This window comes from Mustela nigripes, chromosome 18 (assembly GCF_022355385.1).
Source record: "Mustela nigripes isolate SB6536 chromosome 18, MUSNIG.SB6536, whole genome shotgun sequence".
Classification (NCBI taxonomy): domain Eukaryota; kingdom Metazoa; phylum Chordata; class Mammalia; order Carnivora; family Mustelidae; genus Mustela; species Mustela nigripes.
In genome coordinates, this window is record NC_081574.1 from 15,162,725 (window position 1) to 15,183,278 (window position 20,554).

The 20,554-nt window shown below is 40.2% G+C and overlaps 1 protein-coding gene across 3 annotated transcripts in view; it reads left to right on the forward strand.

Annotated features, from left to right (window-relative positions):
* Window positions 1–20,554, forward strand: part of SNX25 (sorting nexin 25) — a 128,807-nt gene that overhangs the window by 105,017 nt on the left and 3,236 nt on the right. For 2 of the 3 annotated variants that reach the window (XM_059384313.1, XM_059384312.1), the window contains exons 10-16: window positions 934–1,098; window positions 3,518–3,649; window positions 5,826–5,966; window positions 8,984–9,097; window positions 14,147–14,311; window positions 14,609–14,726; window positions 18,397–18,463. In XM_059384313.1, the coding sequence (XP_059240296.1) occupies window positions 934–1,098; window positions 3,518–3,649; window positions 5,826–5,966; window positions 8,984–9,097; window positions 14,147–14,311; window positions 14,609–14,726; window positions 18,397–18,463 (902 nt within the window). Of the gene's footprint in view, window positions 1–933; window positions 1,099–3,517; window positions 3,650–5,825; window positions 5,967–7,137; window positions 8,964–8,983; window positions 9,098–14,146; window positions 14,312–14,608; window positions 14,727–18,396; window positions 18,464–20,554 lie in introns of those variants that run through there. The other variant, XM_059384314.1, reaches the window with a different exon arrangement.

Genomic DNA, 20,554 nt, shown 5'->3' on the forward strand with positions numbered 1-20,554 from the left:
TAAACAAAGAAGAAGGCTGTTCTCAGCTGTTCTTTCCACTGCCCTGCACAAATCTGTTTTATATGCTGTCTGTTGGTAGTCTATCCAGATTTTAAAAGTTACACAGTTCTTTATGAATCTTAAGTCACTTTGCTTTTATTTAATTAATTTTAAGTCCCTTTGAAATGCTAACCATTTTACTTGTAAAATGATCTACCTGTTGATTTATAAAATACATCTTCAAGAGAAGGACTGAACAAAGTGTATACTGAAAATACTTTCACTAATGGGGATTTGGAAATTTTATTTTATCTTATTTTTTGAAAGATTTTATTTATTTATTTGACAGAAAGAGAGAGAGAGCACAAGCAGTGAGGAGCAGCAGAGGGAGAGGGAGAAGCAGGCTTCCCAAGGAGAAAGGAGACTGATGTGGGGCTCAATCCCAGGACCCTGGGATCATGATCTAAGCTGAAGGCAGAACCTTAACCAACTGAGCCACTCAGGTGCTCTGGAAATCTTATTTTAAAGAGACTTGCTTGAGTTTTCTATAATATTCTTTGGAGCCGGAAAGGAAGCCAAATGTTTCTCAGTGTCTTTGTCCAGGATTAGGCACGGATCATTCGGTTGGGCTGGACAGAGAACTCAGTTGCATTCCTTTGTTCCAAGCAGATCCCCTTGGGTGTACAATCTGGAAAATAATGGTATGGAATCCACCCCAGGCCCTCCTACTTCAGGCTTAATGATGTTTCTTTTTTCAGTGCAGTTCCAGATAACTTCGATTTGTTACTTTGTTGAGGCACAGCAGCCAGCTCCTGGGCTTTCTACCATAGAGTCTTTCCTTAGTGGGATCTAGTATTGGGCACAGTGTAATCATATCAAACTTATACACTAGTAATAATGGTTGAACAGTCCAGCATCAGAAGATAGTGTGGTTCATGTGACTTTCTCCCCCAGGGCCCAGGAATTGAGGCTGGTGAGGAAGCTGTAGATGAAGGCACCAGCCGGATTAATGAACAAGCCAGTTTTGCTGTAAACAAACTACGAGAACTAAATGAGAAACTTGAATATAAAAGGCAAGCTCTAAATTCTATTCAAAATGCACCAAAACCTGACAAGAAGGTAACTCTTTTGCTTTCAAGGTTGTATTTGAAAGTTTCCACTTTCCGATTTGATAAAGTTTTCAGTTTATGTTTGCAAATCATCACAATTTCCTTAAAAAGAACTTTAACTGTTAAGTTCCATTGTCAATTTTTGGCTTCTAGTATAGAATGAGAAAAGTAGTTGCTTTTAGTCTTCCATGGCTTGGGGTTCTCCCTCAGTCATCAGCGGTGAGTAGCTCCGTGTTCTCTCACCTGGCTTGCCTATGGTACCTTTACAGAAGAGGGCAAAGCATTTCCTTGTGCCAGTCACAGCCCCAGCTGATGGTAAAAAGCAGGTTCAGAAGGTTTAGGCTGGGAGTACTTCCTGTAGGCTTTTTGAGCACGGACAGAGTCCTTGCAGCCTTCGTGTTCAGGAGAGTTTGAAGTGAAACTTCTGTCCTCACACCACAGAGTTACATATCCTTACAGGTTTTCTCATGAAAGAGATCCATAGCCTTTTTTAAAAAAAAAATAAAATCACTTATTTTTTAAAAATCGTTGCAAAATATACATAACATAAAGCCTACCATTTCAACCGTTCTGTACAGATCAGTGTCTGCATTCACACTGTTATGCAACTGTCACTACCATTCCATCGCGGGACTCCTTTCCTATGGCAGAATTGAAGCCCTGTACCCATCAAATAATACTTCCCGTTGCCCGCTCCCCAGCCCCCTGGAAACCACCATTCTGCTTACGATCTCTTACAGATTTAACTACTCTGAAATACATCATGAGTGGAGTCATACAGCATTCATCCTTTTGTGACTGGTTTATTTCACTTAGGATAATGTCTTCAAGGTTCATTCATATTATACCGTGTGTCAGAACTTCCTTCCTTTTTAAGGCTAAGTAATTTTCCACTGTGTGTATATATAACATTTTGTTTATCCATTCACCCATCAGTGGACATTTGGTTTGCTGCCATCTTTTGAGTATCATGAATAATCCTGCCATGGACATGGGTGTATAAATATCCTTTCAAGGTCTTGCTTTCAGCTCTTCTGAGCATGTACCCAGAAGTAGAATTCCTGGGTCATATGGTAATTCTGTTTTTAATTCTTCGAGGAGCATCCATACTTTTTTTCCATAATGGCAGCAGCATTTAATACCTTCTCACCAACAGTCCATGTAGTTTCTGATTTCTGTATATCCTCACTAATAATTGTTGTTTTTCAGTTTTTTGATAGTAACTATCCCAATGGGTATGAGGTGGTAGTTCATTGTGGTTTTGATTTGCATCCCACTAATGACTAATGAGTATCTTGTCATGCATTTTTTTTGTCATTTATATAAATTTTTTTTGAGAAATGTCTATTCAAGTCCTTTGCCCATTTTTTAATCAGACTGTTTGGTTTTTGTTTTTACGTTTTTAGAGTTCCCTATATATTCTAGATGTTAATACCTTATGAGATATTTGATTTACAAATATTCCCTCCAACTCCGTGGGTTGCCTTTTTACTGTGTTGATAGTATTTGCACAGAAGTTTTAAATTTTTATGAAATCCAGTTTTCCTATATTTTCTTTTGTTGCCTTTGCCTTTGCTGTCATAGCCAACAAGTCTTTGCTACTTTAATGTTATGAAGCTTTTCCCTATGTTTTCTTCTAAGAATTTATAGTTTTAGCTCTTATGTTTAGGTCTTTTCTCCATTTTGAGTTAATTGTTGTTTAGGAGTTTAGGGAAGTGTCTCACTTCATTATTTAGCATGTAGGTATCCAATTTTCTGAGCACTCTTTATTGAAGAGATTGTTCTTTTCCCATTGATTGCTGTTGGCACCACTGTCAAAAATCCTTTGGCCTATATACAAAGGTTTATTTCTTGGCTGTCTATTCTAGTCCATTGGTCTACATGTTTGTCTTTATGTCACTACCATACGTTTTGATTAGTGTAGCTTTGTAGTAAGTATCGAAATCAGGAAGTGTGAGTCCTCCAACTTTGTTCTTTTTTAAGATTGTTTTGTCTATTCAGTATCCCTTGAGATTCCGTATGAATTTTACAATGGATTTTTCTATTTTTGCAAAATACCTTAGAATTTTTAGAGGTATTGTGTTCAGTCTGTAGATCACTTTGGGTAGCACTGTCTTCTTAGCAATGTTTAGTCTTCTAATCCATGAACATTGGAGATCATTCCATATAGTTATGTCTTCAATTTCTTTCATCAGTGTTTTTTAGTTTTCACTGTAGAAGTCTTTCACTCCCTTCTTTAATTCCTATTTTAAAAATTTTATGCTATCTTAATTGGAATTGTTTTCTTAGATTTCCTTTTTAGATTGTCCATTGTTAGTGTATAGAAATACAGCGTATTTTTCCTGTTGATTTAAATATCCTACTACTTTGCTGAATTGTGCAGCATTGCAAGTAATTTAATAACTCTCAGGATGTTTTCCCTTTGGCAGATTGTTTTAAAGTTGAAGGAGGAGATAATTCTAATAGAGAAAGAACGCACAGACCTACAGCTGCACATGGCAAGAACAGATTGGTGGTGTGAGAACCTCGGAATGTGGAAAGCCTCCATCACCAGTGGAGAGGTAGTTCTTACTGCTTTTCCTCCCAATTAATTTTAAGAGTATATCTTTATACGGAAGATTTTGTCCTAGAGAATTAAGGTTGAGGGTAGAAAACCTATGTTTGTTCTTGTAGACTGCATTTGTCATTCCTTCTCTGCTGTTTTCACTCTGTCACACCTGTGACTGCGAGTTATAGGAGGGCTGCCTGGTATAGATCTGTTTTCATTCCACTTCAGGTTCTCCTTATTCACCGGAATTGTAAGCAACTTTCAGATAGGGACAGTTAATGTCTCTGAATTGACATTTTATTTTTCCATTAACAATTGAAATAAAATTGGAAGGCGCTTTTTGAAATTTGGTGGTGAAAATTAAAAATTTAAGTGTCTCTGAGTGCTCCATTCTGCTGATTTCATTCACTTAAATCTCAGTTGCTATAAGATCTTTAATAATGAATATTTTTTCCTTTGAATTAGAAAATATTTTGCCGTTCTTTGAGGAATATGGGTAACCGTTTTCAGAATATGCTATATCCTTTTTGTCTTTGAAAATAATTTCTTTTCAAGTAGAGAAGCATGTGGGCATTTACATTGTTAATTTTGACAACTTCTTCATTCCCGCCTGCCTTACTCTCAGTCCTGTGGAAATCTGGAGTTGAAGGTCAGGTCCACACAGAAACGAGATCATGAGTAACATAGTGTTAATGTTCACACTCTTACTATGGTGTGGGGTGGCTTGAAATTCATAATCTTAAATTCACCTCTAGATTACATAGCAGACAAAGCGTGTTCTCCAAAAGCCACTGTGAAAGCACACACAGTACATGAGTGCTTGACCAAGTGCTTCACCATGTCTTTGGTACTTACTAGCACTCCCATCAAGGTAAGCTGCAGGAATTTGCTGTGAGACATTGGTCATGGAAAAGATAGTGGATAAGGCACTGAGGAGTCCCCTGAGTGCCAGAGTTCACAAGGCAGTCCCATGGGGATTATGTGGAAGATATGTCTGCATCATGCCAGAGTCTTCTGAACTCTGATCCGGGCTGACTTCCTTACTAGATGTGTGATCCTACAACAACCGAAGGACCCTGTGCATGCTCTGATCTCCTGTGTCCTCACAGTGGGATAAAGATCCTACCTCATGGGGCCCCGGGCATGCTCCGGGAGTCTTGTCTCCTTTGCCTTCCTTATTGAGTCTTTGTCTCTAATTCAGTTTGTAATACCAATTCAAGCTTAAATTCAGTGTGTTTTGTTTTTTCTCTTAATCTATTTATGTTAAGTATAATAATGGCCTTTCTGAATTGTGATATTGTATATATATGTTAAGGAACTGTGCTAAGGAATTATCTAAGTTGGAAGGTAGAGGAAATTATGTGTTTCAATGTAAAATTTCATGGAAATTGAAATCCTGGTTTGTTGAATCCAGAAATTAAACTGGGGAAGGCTTTATCCTTTCCTGAGACAGGTTTTGGCATATCTCACACTTGTTTGCTTGCTGTTCATTTGTCTTTTCAAAGAAACACACTTAAGATGTTAATTAAGTCCACTATATTAGTTTTCTTTTGATGTGTAACAAATTACCACAAATTTCATGGCTTCAAACAACACCCATTTATTAGCTCACAATTCTGTAGGTTGAAAGATTTAACTAGACTCTCTCTCATTCTCTACTCATTGCATCATAAGGCTGAAATCAACATACTGGCCAGACTGAGTTCTTTTCTGGAGACTGGGGGGAAAATCCACTTCCAAGCTCAGTCGGGTTGTTGGCAGAAAGTTCCCTGTGGTTGTGGACCTGTCTCTGTTCTCTTGCTGTCAGTGGAAGATGCATTCCCCCCGACTCGCCCTTCTCCATCTTCACACTAGCACCACGTGTGCTGTCTTTCTTGTACTTCCAGTCTTTCTGATGTCTTCTCCTGCCACTTGCCCAAGGAATCTCTCTGCTCTTCAAGGGCTTGTGTGATTAGGTTAGGCCCACCCAGGTAATCCCTTGTGTTAATTTCAGCTGTCAAATGTAACATAACCTAATTGCAAGAATGGATTCCATGATATTCATAGTTCAGGGATGAATACACTAAGGAGGGCATATACACTATATATACAGGGCATGTACGCTAAGGAGTGGGAGGTCTTGGGGCTATTTAAAAATCGTGCCTACTGTATCTGCTCACCACCCTTTTGTTGTGTTTGTTTTTTTCAAGGTTACAGAAGAGAATGGTGAGCAAATGCCTTGTTACTTTGTTATGGTAAGCTTACAAGAAGTTGGAGGAGTTGAAACTAAGAACTGGACTGTCCCCAGGAGGCTCAGTGAGTTCCAGAATTTGCACCGGAAACTTAGTGAGGTATGAATACTCATGAATACAAGGTGTAGAATTACGAAGCAAGAAGATATGTAAGAGCTCCTTTCAAGTTTTTACATATAAAGAAACTAATTAACCTTTCTCCTTTGCTGTGGATACTGGCAAAGTGGCATTTTCAGCCTGACATTTGGAAATTAACTAATAGACCAAACCATTTTCGTAGAAATCCTTCAGGACAAAGAATTGTCTGATCTCAATTGAGCCTCATAGAACCTCAGGGCTGAGAGAGGGCTAGGGATCACTTAGGGCCACTGGTTTTTGAAGCTGCCAGTCGTGACCTTTTAGTGGGTGGAATCAATTAATGATTGTAGCGACAAGAAGAACATAGAATATATTAGATTTCAGGGACACCTAGGTGGCTTAGTCATTAAGCATTTGCCTTTGCTTTGGGTCACGATCCCGGGGTCCTGGGATTGAGCCCCATGTTGGGCTCCCTGCTCAGCAGAGCAGGAAGCCTGCTTCTCCCTCTCCCTCTCCCCCTGCTTGTGTTCCTGCTTTCACTGCCTCTCTTTCTCTGTCAAGTAAATAAATAGAGTCTTTTAAAAAGAAAAAAAAAAAAAAGAAGAAGAATATATTGGATTTCAGCACTAAGAGTAAGGGTCATAAAGTGTTATGGTTGAAAGCACAGACTCAGGATCCACACTGCTTGTGTTTGGATCCTAACTGTACTATTTAGTAGCATATGACCTGGTACTTGTCACTGTGTCTCGCTGTCTCTCTTCGTCAGTAAAGTACAAATATGATAATGCCCATGTCTCCTATCTCTCAGACTTTTTGTGAGAATTAAGGGAATAAATGCATACAAAGCATTGAGAAGAAGGTGTAGCACCTACCAAGCATTATCGTGTTGGTGGTGGTAGTAGTAGCAATGAGCATTGTTTCATAGAACTTCTTAGTTTTATGGGTGGGTTATATTTTATGTAGATATGCATGTATGTGTGTGTCACATGTTGCAACATAGCATGTATTTCCTCCTGTGAGTTTTAGTTAAAAATGTCAGAAACCTTCTAATCTAGGTCAGTTCTTTTAAGAGGAGAGGAACTGACCCCGGAGAGTTTGATCAGTCTATCACAGGACCTGTTCCTAGTGGCCCAAACCATGTTGGAATCCGGATCATCTTATTTTTCATTCCTTATCCCCCCGTCTTTCTCAGGAACTGCATCTTCTCTAACTCTCCTCCTCCTGAAGATGATGGCCCTCATCCCTGGCAACTGAAGCACTCTTTGGTCACTTCTTTTGTTTCTGTTCATTGTTCTCTGGCTCAGAATGAACGGACACTGGTAAAATCCTGTGGTCACCTATTAGATTGCTCTTCTGCGAATGAAATGTGTCTGTTTCCTTTAACCTTTTCTCTGAAGGGGATTTAAAAAAAAAAAAAAAAACACTTGTAATCACTAACTTATGAATACTGTAATTTCTTCAAGTGCTTTTAAAACGATGGTGGCCAAAGTCAAGCGTCCTGCCCCAGTACTTCTCAAAGGGAATGCTGTCACAGTTGCAGTGTGGAAAGTGAAATCTCTGTCTTAATAAAAAATTACATTTTTCCCAAAATGTGTGAGTAAAATTGATCCTACAGAAAAGTGTGTCATTTGCCCTGTAACAAACCAGTGTGAAAGTTCAGTATCCATTCAATTGCTGATAAAAACAGAAGGAAGGAGAAAAAGGAATTTAGGGGAGATTTTAAAATAAAATGTATATGGAAAGTGTTCTTTGAAAAAAAAAAAAAGTAGACTGAAGCCTTAGAGGAAATAAACCTTATAAAATTCTATGTCTGTCCTTTAGTCTCATTTTCCTTATCTATAGCTGATCCCTGGAGTTCTTTTCTTACCCTTAGAATTTACTCTCCTGTGACTTTTCATTTTTGTGTATGAACCCTTCCTATTGACAGCAGGGACAAGAAGCACCTTTTCAGGTCCCTGGTGAATTTTAATCTTCCCTTCTGACTCTCACTGCCTCTTTCATTTCTTGAAAATTGTACCCTAAATTTGAGCCCTGATTTGCATGTCTCCTTGGGCACATGCCATTGTACCCCTGATTCTTCTGTGGGCTCTGTGGGAAGGGCTAGTTTTTCCTTCCCTAGTACCCAAGTACTTGCATGCATTGTTACAAGTGACTTCTCTTGCTGTGGCCAGGCCAGCAGGGTACTCCTGTGCGTGGAGGATGACAACAGCAGTCAAAGCAATTGCAGGCAGAGGCTGTGTTCACGGACTTTTCAATGCCAGTTGGTTTCATTAAGTGTATTCATCTGGCCCCAGTGCCTTCATGAAGGGCCAGTGTTTGGAAATGGGGGCAGAGTCTGGAGCATTTGGAACCCACTGCCCTCCTAGGGTCTGAGGTTAGACTGGCAGAGTCCTGTGTGGGAACGGGCATGAAGAACACAGAATTTGTGGTCAGATGGATCTGGGTTTTAATCCTGATCTTTAGTTGTCTCATATGTGAAATCGGAATAACAATTGCCAACTCTTCGAGCTGTTATCACACACGCCGAGCTTCTAGCACAGTGTCTGACAGAATGTAGGACTGATCAGTGCACAAAGGGGCTGTTATTATTTGTTGATATATTATTATTCATGTACTTGCATTTTGCAGTTTGCCACTGAAGGACAATAATTTTTCTTTCTGTTGTTTTTCCAAATGGGATAACTTTTTCACAAAGATGCTGTAAACAAAGCATGTTCTAATAGGAAGATTTTCTTCCCGTGAGCCAGGCGTCCACACCTAGAGTCTTGTGCTTTGGTGTGTGTTGTGTGAATCTACCTGAGCAGCCTGGCATCTGTACTGGCCAGCTCCCAGGCGTTCGGAGTCCTAGGGATGAGCTTTAGCTCTTTTCATCAAATGTCCCATTCCTCTCAATTCCATGAGCCTGATTAGAACAAGTTGCAAACCTCAGAGGAACAAGTATAGGAGGAAGGTTGTTTTGTTCTAATTATAATTCTAAACTTTTTTTTTAACATGAAAATATGATTCGAGATGCTAACATTTAATGTTTTCCTCCACAGTGTTTCCCTTCTTTAAAAAAAGTTCAGTTGCCTTCTCTCAGCAAGCTGCCTTTCAAATCTATAGATCACAAGTTTATGGAGAAGTCAAAGAATCAATTAAATAAGTTTTTACAGGTAAGCAACTGAAAAGTTTTGGATACGAAAGGAAAAATTCGTTATTGGGGTTAAACTGTCATCATTCTAAGAGCTTGCTTGTTTGCTTCCTGGTCTTATAGGTCATGCCAGATCCTTAAAATATCTTTGGTTTGCTTGTTTGTTAATAATTAAGGTATGGGGGTGCCTGGGTGACTCAATGGGTTAAAGCCTCTGCCTTCAGCTCAGATCATGATCTCAGGGTCCTGGGATCAAGCCCTGCATCGGGCTCTTTGCTCAGTGGGGAGCCTGCTTCCCCCTCTCTCTACCTGCCTCTCTGCCTACTTGTGATCTCTGTCTGTCAAATAAATAAATAAAATCTTTTTAAAAAAGAAAAAAATAATTAAAGTATGCGATGCACACACAAAATATAAATACAGAAAATATAAAATATGTACAGTACAGATAGCATGTGTGTAACTTGTCCTTTTCTGCATACTGAGCCCACCCTGTAACTAGCACCCAGGCCAGTACTTCCTTCCTGTCATGGCCTTCGTCCCAGGGTGGTGGCGATCCCAGCTACTAATCACACAGATACAGTTGTCTTTGAACTTCCTGTAAATGGGGTCATGCAGTGTAGGCTCCTTTGTGTCTGACCTCTTTCACTCAACAACTGTGATCAGAGGATCTGTCCATAGTGCTGTTCTGGTTGTAGATTATTTGCTTTCACGACTGTGTAGGTTTTTCACTGTGCAAATACACTACGGTCTATTCATCCCACTGTTGACAAGCATTTGGACCATTTCCAGTGGAGGCTATCTTGAAGAGGGCTTCTATAGAATGGTACTTAACTTGTGGTGAATCTGTGTTGTGTGGTACCTCCGGGTCTGGGTTTCTTCGTTTGTCCAAGTGGTTGTGGCAGTTTTTACACTGTGACCACAGCACATCAGGGTTCTGATGGCTCTCCCTCCTCCCCCCAACTCTTCTCTGCCTGTTTCTCTTTCGTCCTCCTGGTGGGTATGTGCTGGTATCTCACTGTGGTTTTAGTTTGCATTTCCCCCGGCGGCTAATGAAGTGGAGCACCAGTCTGGGTGTTACTGGCTACTCGGATAGTTTCTCTGATGAATTGTCTGGTCAAGTTGAGTCTGCTCTTCCGTCATGTTGCCCATCTTTTCCACACCGCCTTGTGGGACTTCTGCATGGGATTTAGATGGGAATCTCTTGTCAGACCACTTATGTTGCAAATACCTTCTCCCTTTCTGTGGATGGCCTTTTCCGTCTCTTAATGATTTCATTTCGTGAACAGAAATTCTCACTTTTAATTTAGTCCACTATATCAATTTTGTCTTTTATGATTATGCCTCTGTGCCTCTTAAGAAATCTTTGCCTACTCCAAAGTCCTAAAGATACTCTCCTGATTTTTTCTAAATGCTTTATTCTTTGTCTTCAGTCCATTTTTAGAGAATAAGGCCAAACATATACTACCCTTGATAGCAACCACTATTTATTTTTCCTTAGCTGGTCCCTCTGTATTCAGAAGATGGTTAATTTACTCAAAGCATGGACCCCAAAGCCCATATAGTCTTTGGAGGCATGGAACTTTGCATCATGAAACACTTTTTGGCTATATAGTGGTAGCTAGATGGCCTAGGATTTTTAAATAATAGATGTTGCCAAACTCTTAGTGAAGGCTTTATTTTAAAACATAGTTGTTCAATCAGAAGTATGGGTCATTGTTAAAATAGATTTAAGTCAGAGTCGCTTTGAAAGTGTTAGTCTCTTTTTTCTACTATTCCTATCTTCCTCTTTCTCTCTCTCTCTATATATTTATATATGTGTGTGTATTTTATGTATATATGTATCCTAAAGTTTTTCCAAGATGCAAATTATTTTATTCCCCGAGGGAAACTTTCATTTTATAATAAAATAATATATAAATATGTGCGTATATGTACATATAATATAATGTAATATAGAGTAAATTTCCCTTAGGAAATAAAACAATTTACACCTTGAAAAACTCTCTGAGTTTAATTATGGCAGAACTGGATTAGAGAATCGCCAAAGTTTATTTAAATGCTCTTACATGAAAATTTGAAACTGAAATACTACCATTTTGTTGCTGATTCAAAATATCTAGGAAATAATTAAACTCACTCCCACACTGTACATGATTAAATCATTTGGATGAGCTAACAATCTCGTCTGTGAAATAGAAGTGTATTTTTCAAAATTCAGGACTTCTCAGCTTAAAGTGTATAGCTTTGGAACCCTCCAGCTGACTCTCTTGTTTCCTTCCAGCCTCTGCTGTTGGGAGGGTCTCTGTTTGTCTGGCCTTTCCTGCTGTCGCAGACCCCACACTCTGGACCTGCACTTTCGGGGGCACAGGAAGGGCGCAAATGTGCTTTTATTCGATTGGTGGTTGTGAAAGTGGGTTAGCGAGTTCTACTGTTGTGCCAAGAGAAACTGCACTCTGAGACCCTGCCGATAGGTCGTGGGGACATGAACAGGCTGCAGCTAAGCCAGATGAAACAGTGGTGTCTTTTGTGTGACCTTTTGTCTTTTAATCAAGAGGATTTTAAGTCAGGAAATAATAATTTAGATTGTTTTGCATTTCCTCAAAGACTCTTTAATAAAGCCCTAGCCATTGAATGTATGTTATACAGCAGACTGTCTTTTCATAATTGTTGTCCCACCAACCGCAAACAGGAAAAGTAAGGTGCAGAATGCTTCGTCTTTTATTGGGTCCACAGGACCTTCCAGAAAAAGAGATTCCACTGAGTGTGTGTTTACTTGATTGCTTATTTATGACAAATGGTTTTCTAGTGAAGCATACGAATCGCACCGATACCTAATAACCTAGCTACTCATGGCACCTGGGTGGCTCAAGTTGGTTGAGCATTTGTCTTCGGGTCCTGGGATTAAGCCCTGCATCCAGTTCTGCTCTGCTTCTCCCTCTTCCTCTGCCTGCTGTTCCCTCTGCTTGTGCTCTCTCTCTGTGTCAAATAGATAAATAAAATCTTAAAAAAAAAAAAAACAAAAACAAAAACGTAACTACTCATTCCTGGCCATCCTGTTGCTAATATCTTTCTTCATTCCTGCTCACATAGGCACACCACCTGCCCTAGCCATTCCCCTCCTGTGGTGCTCTGTCCTGTTTCTGGGTGTGCATGTGCTGTGCACTCTTCTTGGAATGTCTTACCCCTTTCTGCATCACCCACTGAATGGTCATCTGAGGTCTTTGCTAGAATAGAATAACATGCTATAAGTATTTGGAGAGAAGGAGTTGGAAATGGGATGCCATCCCCAGAGAGCTTAAAAATGATAAAACCCTAATTATATCTTGTCCCACAGAAATCTGTGAGAATTTCTCACTTTTCCTATGTACTTAATCTGATTATTTTCCCTCGTAATAGAATATAATTTAGGCCAAAGTCTTATCACCATTCATGATCTCTTTATTTATGTTGATTGTAATAAGTTTGAGACTTAACATTAGTTAACGTTTCCTACTATTTTATAAAATAATGCTGGAGTAAAGGTTAGCTAAAGGAAATCAAGTTAGGGGGAGGATATCTCCTGCCACCTAGTCCATCTGTACATATGACTGAACATTTGATACTCTGCAAAAGGAATAAAGGCCTATTTATTGGGCTCCCGGACTGGGGAAGGCAGTAGTGACACCAGCTCCCCATTCCCCTTAATCTCCTTCTCTCCATCTGGGCAGAACTTGCCCATTTCCAGTCCGGTCTTCTGCAGGACAGAGGAAGCTAACAACCACTGGCATGTTGACTGTCCCTCTCGGAGCCCCTGTCCCCAGTGTGGCAGTACTGGATGTTCTCACAGGTGCCTGTTCTAGGCAGTCATAGAGTTCATTGGATTTCAACTTTCACCTGAATAAATGTAATATTACTGTCAGGGACCAAGTCCTCTGAGACTAGATCTTAACCTCTTCTGCCACCCCAGGCTCTGAGATCAGAAGTTCTGTGTGCTCCCAGCATCCCTCTCCCCTAAGGGGATTACATCATTAGTGGGGCACTGTTTCCCACTGGTCTCATTATTCCTAAACCCTTTATCCTTTTTGTTGTTGTTGTTGGTTTCAAGTTTTTATTTAAATTCCAGTAGCTAACATACAGTGTTATATTAGTTTCTGGTGTACAGTGGAGTGATCCAACACTTCCATACAACACCTGGTGCCCATCACAACAAGTGCCCTCAATCCCCATCACCTCTATCGCCCAGCCCCCTAAACCCCCGCTCTGGTAACTATCAGGTCTCTAGAGTTAAGAGTCAGTTTTTTGGTTTGCCTCTCTCTCTGTTTTCCCTTTGCTCATTTGTTTTGTTTCTTAAGTTCCAGATATGAGTGAAGTCATATTAAAAACTGTGTCTTTTAATACTAGACATTTAGACATTCTTGTGGTCATGTTGTTGATCTTACTGTCCTATCAGTAGCACCTGCTTGGACATAAAAGTTAATTTATGTTCTTCTTTCCTATCTCCGGAGACCAGATAAGTACCTAAAGAACTTAAGGACATTTCTAGTCTTGAACAGTTCTGTAATTGTGTGAACAAGCACTGCTTAGCAGATGGCAGCACGGGGAAAAAAACTCCTGCCTGGTGTTCGGTGCCATGTGACAACTCAAAGTGTCTTTTTTCAGCTGATGTACAAAGTCTGAACCCAGCCATGAAAGGGTGGTTGAGTGGTTTCCTTGTGCAGTGTGTGAATGTGTAAGTTGTTCCAGTGCCACTGGATGGAGTGAAGTTGACATTCGCAGGCAGTGGTCCCTGGTTCTGTAAGCTGATGCGAAGCTGGACGTCTTCTTGCACTGAGCAGTTGTCCACACAGCCTCTCCCACAAGCAGGATGATTAGGGTGCTTCAGTTAACCTGCAGGGGTTGCTTGCAATTAAGATCATTGGAATTCATCTCAATGCTCTGTTTCAGGGGGAGAGGGAAATGGTTTTGGGTCCGGAATTATGAAAAGAAATCCCCAATGCAATCCTTCGTGCCTTACTTGCCCCTGTTTGTGGTGGTTTTCCGGCAGCATGGACGTATTCCTCCATAAGAGTAATGCACCCTCTTTCCTTCCCAGAATCTGCTTTCAGATGAAAGACTGTGTCAGAGTGAAGCACTTTATGCCTTTTTGAGCCCTTCTCCTGACTACCTCAAGGTTATTGATGTGCAGGGGAAAAAATCCACTTTTTCATTATCCTCATTTTTGGAAAGACTTCCTCGTGACTTCTTCTCCCATCAAGAGGTGAGCTATGGAAAGGTCATGCCATGTTTGCAGCAGATTTAGGGGAATGTCTTTTTGAGGGTTTCTTGAAGTATTTTAAACCTTGGCTAAGGCTTTAACATCAAGCTTTTCCCTGAGGTTAGACACACATTTTGGCCTGTGTTGAGAATGCATAGATTTCTGCATGTAGAAAACTTGAAAGAGTACTTAAGGTTGAAATGTGAGCACATAGTTGGAATATACACTTGAAAGGAAAGAACAGCTCTACCAACTTTCCTGGATAATTGATCTGCTTCCTTTGATCTTTCTGAACCCCAGGAGGAGGCGGAAGAGGACAGTGACCTGTCAGATTATGGTGATGATGTGGATGGGAGGAAAGATGCCTTGGCTGAACCATGTTTCATGTTGATTGGGGAGATCTTTGAACTTCGAGGAAGTAAGCTTCTTTATTATTATTTAATGTTATTGCTGTTAAGTGGTTACACACACACACACATACACACACACACACATTCTCTCTCTCTCTCTCTCTCTCTCTCTCTCTTTCTCTCTCATAAGATCCCTCTCTCATAATGTCCTTCCTGAATCAAATGTGTAGTTATATCCATTCATTCATCAGCAAATACTTTCAAGAGCCAACGAGACACCATGGTAGAATCTGAAGCCATGACCTTAAGGCAGATAATTATCTCTGCACTTGCAGAACTTTGGGTGAGTTACTGTATACCATGTTCCTCTGAATATAGATAGAATGCCTTGAATTTCTTCTCTGTGATTTAGCATGGCCTCATTGCTTTATCCCCAAAAGGTATACAAAAATTAATTTTACATAGCCAAGGAAGGAGCGGTGTTGTTCAAGGTGAGGTTTGGTGCTGGTAGGGTGTGCTGTGGTGAGGGACACAGGCATGCTTCAACCTTGCCCTTCAACTACACCTTTGTTCCCATAGAAGAGTGGTTACCACTGGAAGGGTGGGGGGGTTCTGTCCTTCAGGGGACATTTGGTGATATCTGGAAACATTTTGGTTGTTACAGCTTGGGGAATGGTACTACTGGCGTCTTGTGGGTAGAGGCCAGGGATGTTGCTAAACTTTCTATAATGCACAGGTCAGCCTCCCACAACACAGAGTTGTCCTGTCCAAAAGAGTCAGTGCCCAGTTGAGAAGTGTTACCCTCGTAGTACTTGAGGGAGATGTACTTAGAAGAAACAAGAGCAAAAAGAGGGTGAAAATACTCTGATTAAGACCCACACAGGTGCTTCTCTCCAAAAATGGTCCTTGGGTAAAAGGTCAAACCATACTACTTGGGCATGTCTTGAGTCCTAAATAGGACCCTCTGTCTACACACAGCTTCCATAGGCCCCCAACACTCTAAATCACGAGACCAGTGTACTCAGTGTCCCTGGAGCCTCAGGACTAGCTAGAGCTAGGACAGGTGCCTGAAGGCACACCTCCCCACCTAGAAAAGAAGCACGGGAGAGGAGTCAGGGTTAGCAAAGCACAGTAATGCCACCAGCCAGTGCTAGATGTGTTGCTCTCTCACTGACTGCCCTGTGCTCTGTCTGCTCAGATTAGCATCTCTTCCCTTGGGGTGAAGAACATGGGCTAGGAGTTTTAAGTGCCAGAATTAATTATTTTGGCCATCAATAAGCCAAAGTTAAAACAACCAGCAACACTTTGGGAACATGTGTTTTAGATACCACTCTGTAGGAGAAACAAAAGTATATCAGATATAGAGTCTTCCTTCGGTGAATTTACAACACAAGAGTTCCAACAATGTGCTTCACGTTAAGTAGTAAACCCAAGTCTAAACTACAGGCCTAGACTTATACATAAGGGGGTATTCATTTTAGCATCATTTCAGTAATGAAAAGTTGGAACTAAGCAGAACTTTAGAAATGGGAGATAGTTAAATTAAGAAATATCCATGGGAGAATATCATCCAAATGCTAGAGATGCTTTCAGATGAAAAAGCTCTCCCTGTTCCATATTTGAGACACCCTAAGGTATAAACTGATGTTTGCCTTGGTTCAAGGTAGGCAGAAACAACTAGTTCTCCACCCAAAGTCTGACTCTTAGTGAGATCTGGCCCATTAAATCGTGAATCCTCCCTGTTCCCCAGAGTGGAGGAAGCAGTGTTTCAGCTTTCGGCAGTGTGCTCTTTGTGATCCAGAGACTGAGAGACCAAGTCTTGTCTTTGCAGCGTGGATTTCCTCCATCATATGCCTGCTCAGAAGCATATTTGGTTTTGCCTGTGACATTTCAGAGGGGAATAAATAGAACATCATTTATAATGAGATGTGATATCGTTGCCATCAGCAAAATTCTAGAGTAGCTGCAGCTGCTTCTGTCTCTGAACAAATGAGTCCTTGGAAGAAATACTAGGGCTGTTTCCTGTGTGGTTTGGGGTCTGGGGACCAGGAGAGGCTAGGAAGAAAGTAGTAAAGGCACAGTTCAGTGTTGGGAGAGAATTTGCACCAAAGACATTTTGTGGTTCCTGCTCTAGTTCAGTGTACAAAAGGGCATCAGTGAGACAGCCTTTAAAAAATCAGTAACTGTCGCTGATCTGTCAGGCATTCTTCTGACAGCTGCCTATGTCCTCAGACCCTCTGCATGGAGCTCTCTGCCCTAGAAAGCCAGAGTGAAGTTATCAGCACTGGCAGGCATGCTCCTCCCAGCCGAAATGACAGCCTACAGTGAACACGTCAGCTTGCTCTCAGCGTGCTCTGAATTCCATAAAAAATTAAAGGCACTCTTGAAGCATAGTTCTGATTCCAAGACTTGACTCTTACTTGAAAGATTAACAACACTACTTTAACTGGACATTTAGGTCCATCTAAAAAGTTAGAAATAACTCTAGAATGTTTTCAAGTCTTGTTAATTGTTGATTTTATTTGGTTGGTTTTCCTTGTACAGACGTGTTTGTGAACTTAGTTCTTTCAGGTTTTCCTAATTGGGCAGGAACCCTGAACTCTTATAGCTAAGCCTGAATTTCTCATTTATGTGTGAATAGCTAAACATTTCAATGAATGGAAATTTATATAGATGGAAAAATTGGTTTAGATTCCAATTTGCAGAACGGAAATATCCTCATAGCATTTCTTTCTTTCTTTCTTTTTTTTTTAAAGATTTTACTAATTTGTTTGACAGAGTGAGACCATGAGAGGGAATACAAGCAGGAGAAGAAGGAGAGGGAGAAGCGGGCCTCCTGCCAAGCTGGGAGCCTGATGTGGGGCTCGATTCCAGAACCCTGGGATCATGACCTGAGCCAAAGGCAGACGCCTAACGACTGAACCACTCAGGCATTTGTTTGCCTTCTTTTGGCTTATATTCATATTTGGTACCTGTAAAAATATCTCTCCATGTTAGTAATAAAAGTTTAGATCTGTAAAACCTTTCACAACGCTCGCATAAAATATCAACAAGATCCTTAAAACCACATGTTACTCTTTCCTTGAACAGATGAGGAGACTGAGGCTCAGAGAAGGTGGTTTGTGCCCAGCAGCTCTGCGAGGTGGCCCAAGAGAGCGCTGACCCCACCTCTCACTCAGGGACCCAGCTCTTCGAAGTTCACCTTTCTTCCAAAGGCATAAAATACATAAAAATATGCAGTGATCTACAAACTACTATCCAAATGGGAAGTTAGGCCCACCCATTCATTAATATTTCAAAATATTTGTCAATATTGAACCACAGATGTTTCTCATTCAGAGCAGTGTGTGAGAAAATTGGGTTCGACAAACCAGACAGAAATCTAAAATAGGCATTGCACTGTCTGCTAGCAGAAAACTGACGTCTAAGTAGCCCGGAGACATGTGAAATAAAGTATTATTTCCACTTGCTAGCTCAGCTGGTTGTTCAGGCATTGAAAAGCTATAAAAGCTTAGGTTTTCTCTCATCAGTTGCTATGTAGAAAATGAAAGCTTAGGAGAATTTTGGGGGGCAGAAGTTTGCTAACCTAGACCCAGATTCTGCAGGTATCATAGTCTTGACTTTGGTGTCAGGACTTGGATTGTGTCAAGTGATAAGAATTTATGCTTTTTTGCAGCTATGAAAATGTCATCACTGTGATACACTGTGCAAATTCTTTTCCTCTGATTTCTATTTCAGTGTTTAAATGGGTGAGAAGAACATTAATTGCTCTTGTTCAGGTCACATTTGGAAGAACCATCAACAAGTGAGTTACATGACATTAGTATTTGAGTTCATGCCTTACTTTTTGCCTTAATGGTCAAATTATTAAACTCGTGGTATGGTAGCCAGTGATCTCTCTAGCTGAAGGTTTTGTATTTTCTCATTTTGTTGCTGCTATGATTCTAAGATTGGATAGAGAGACAGGTTTCTGAAATAATTTCTCCCATAGAATGCATGATGAACTAGATGATCAAAGCTTCAGCTGTCTTCAGCATTCTGGCTGAAAGGGGCGGAAAGTACCGTTCTGCAGGGGCATCTGGCTGCCTTAAATTGTGGAGTGTGAGACTCTTGTGGTTGTGAGTTCGAGCCCCATATTGAGTGTGTAGAGGTTATTTAAAAACATAAAAAACAAAAGCAAAAACAAAAAAAGTTCTGTGACGTTCTCTTTTGATCATGATGACCAGTTGGGGTATCTTGGATACAGCGTTTTTATGTTATATCATGGGAATCAGTTTACGGCTTAGACTTTAACCCGAAATGAAAGTAGGATGAGCATCACATGACATATATTTATTTGGAGGGAAATGCAAACCATATGTTTTCTTTTTTTCCAAGTTGGGGTAACATTAAAATAGTAATTGCTCTTACAGTTAATATCTTAATATCATCCATTGAGATATATGTGTATAACATATAACAGTGTTATAAGCCATATGTGTATTCTAAGCTATATATAAGAGTTTATATCCAGTACTCTTCAAGAGATAACATGACTTACTGCACAATAAAAATGTGAATCACTTATGCTAAAAGATAAGGGGGAGAAATCACAGCAAAATATTTTCAAGATTAAATTATTGGATTTTCCCATGTGAAAGATCAGTTGTCAAAACCACCCCAGTAAACTCGTACATATGTTTATCATATAAATCATAACTTTTTAAAGAAAACATAGTGAAGAACAGGTTATCTTCTGACTCATTCACAAATAGAATATAGTTTCCTTTTGGTCATAAGCAAAAGTTCATTTCAATTTCTGAGATCTTTAAAAAATGATATTAGTGTCTTATTTAGTTTGCTTAGTTATCTAAACTTTTGTTTTAATCAGAAACATGGCCCGTATAACTTACCATTTCAGTCTAACATGAGCCTCTTAACTGTTACACAGACAGGCCTTAGATAAAGAAAATTCCACCACAGCCCTATATTTCTCAGTACTCCGTACTTGCTAATTTGTTTTCCTTTTCAGTTTCAGCAAACCATGCATACTTTCCTTGCTCCTATCTACCATAGTGGCTCTTACTTAAAAATGAGCAGCCGTGGTTTGTGAGCAGTGAATATATTTGGCATTTACTTTCATGGGACTTGGAGGAGAGGCATCATGTAGAGGGTTTTCAGGCTGTTCATTTCAGTGGGCTTTTTATCAGGTAGAGAAATGATGGAGCACCTGGCCCTTTGCTATTTTTGCCTTTAGCAGAGATGACACATCATAAAATTAAGCAGCAGTACAATATGTGCCTCTTGCTTTGTACCAACTATAATTTCACATAGCAGAATTGATTCAAAAGCTTCCTATGGTTTTGGCTAATTGAGAGTCAGACTTAAATTGGTAGAAAATACTTAGGTGATGGCCTTTTGTGAGAGTCACTTAGCTAATTTTAAATTGCAAATTGAAATTTTCTTACTTAATTTCTTCATGTAGTGCCAGTGAGTGACTCAAAGCAAGACTACAGAAAAAACAAGCTGTCTGCATTTTCATGTAGATTTTTTTTTAAGGTAGGAGGCTGGCAGGTTCTCTCTTAAAGCAGAAGTCCCATTAAATTAGTTAATTTATTTGGTCTCGATACAAATTGCTCAGTTTTTTTTTGTTGTTGTTGTTTTTTAAGATTTTTTTTTTTATTCATTTGAGAGAGAGCACATGCATGGGGAGGTGGGGAAGGGCAGAGGAAGAGGCGGACTTTGTCGTGTGCAGGGAGCCTGACGTGGAGCTGGAGCCCCTTGTGGGGCAGGATGCCAGGATCGTGACCTGAGCCAAAGGCAGATGCTTAACCAACTGAGCCACCCAGGCATTCCTGAATTTCCCAGTTCTAAACAGTATAGGGAAGTATCGTAGGAGACATGTAGTTATGAACAG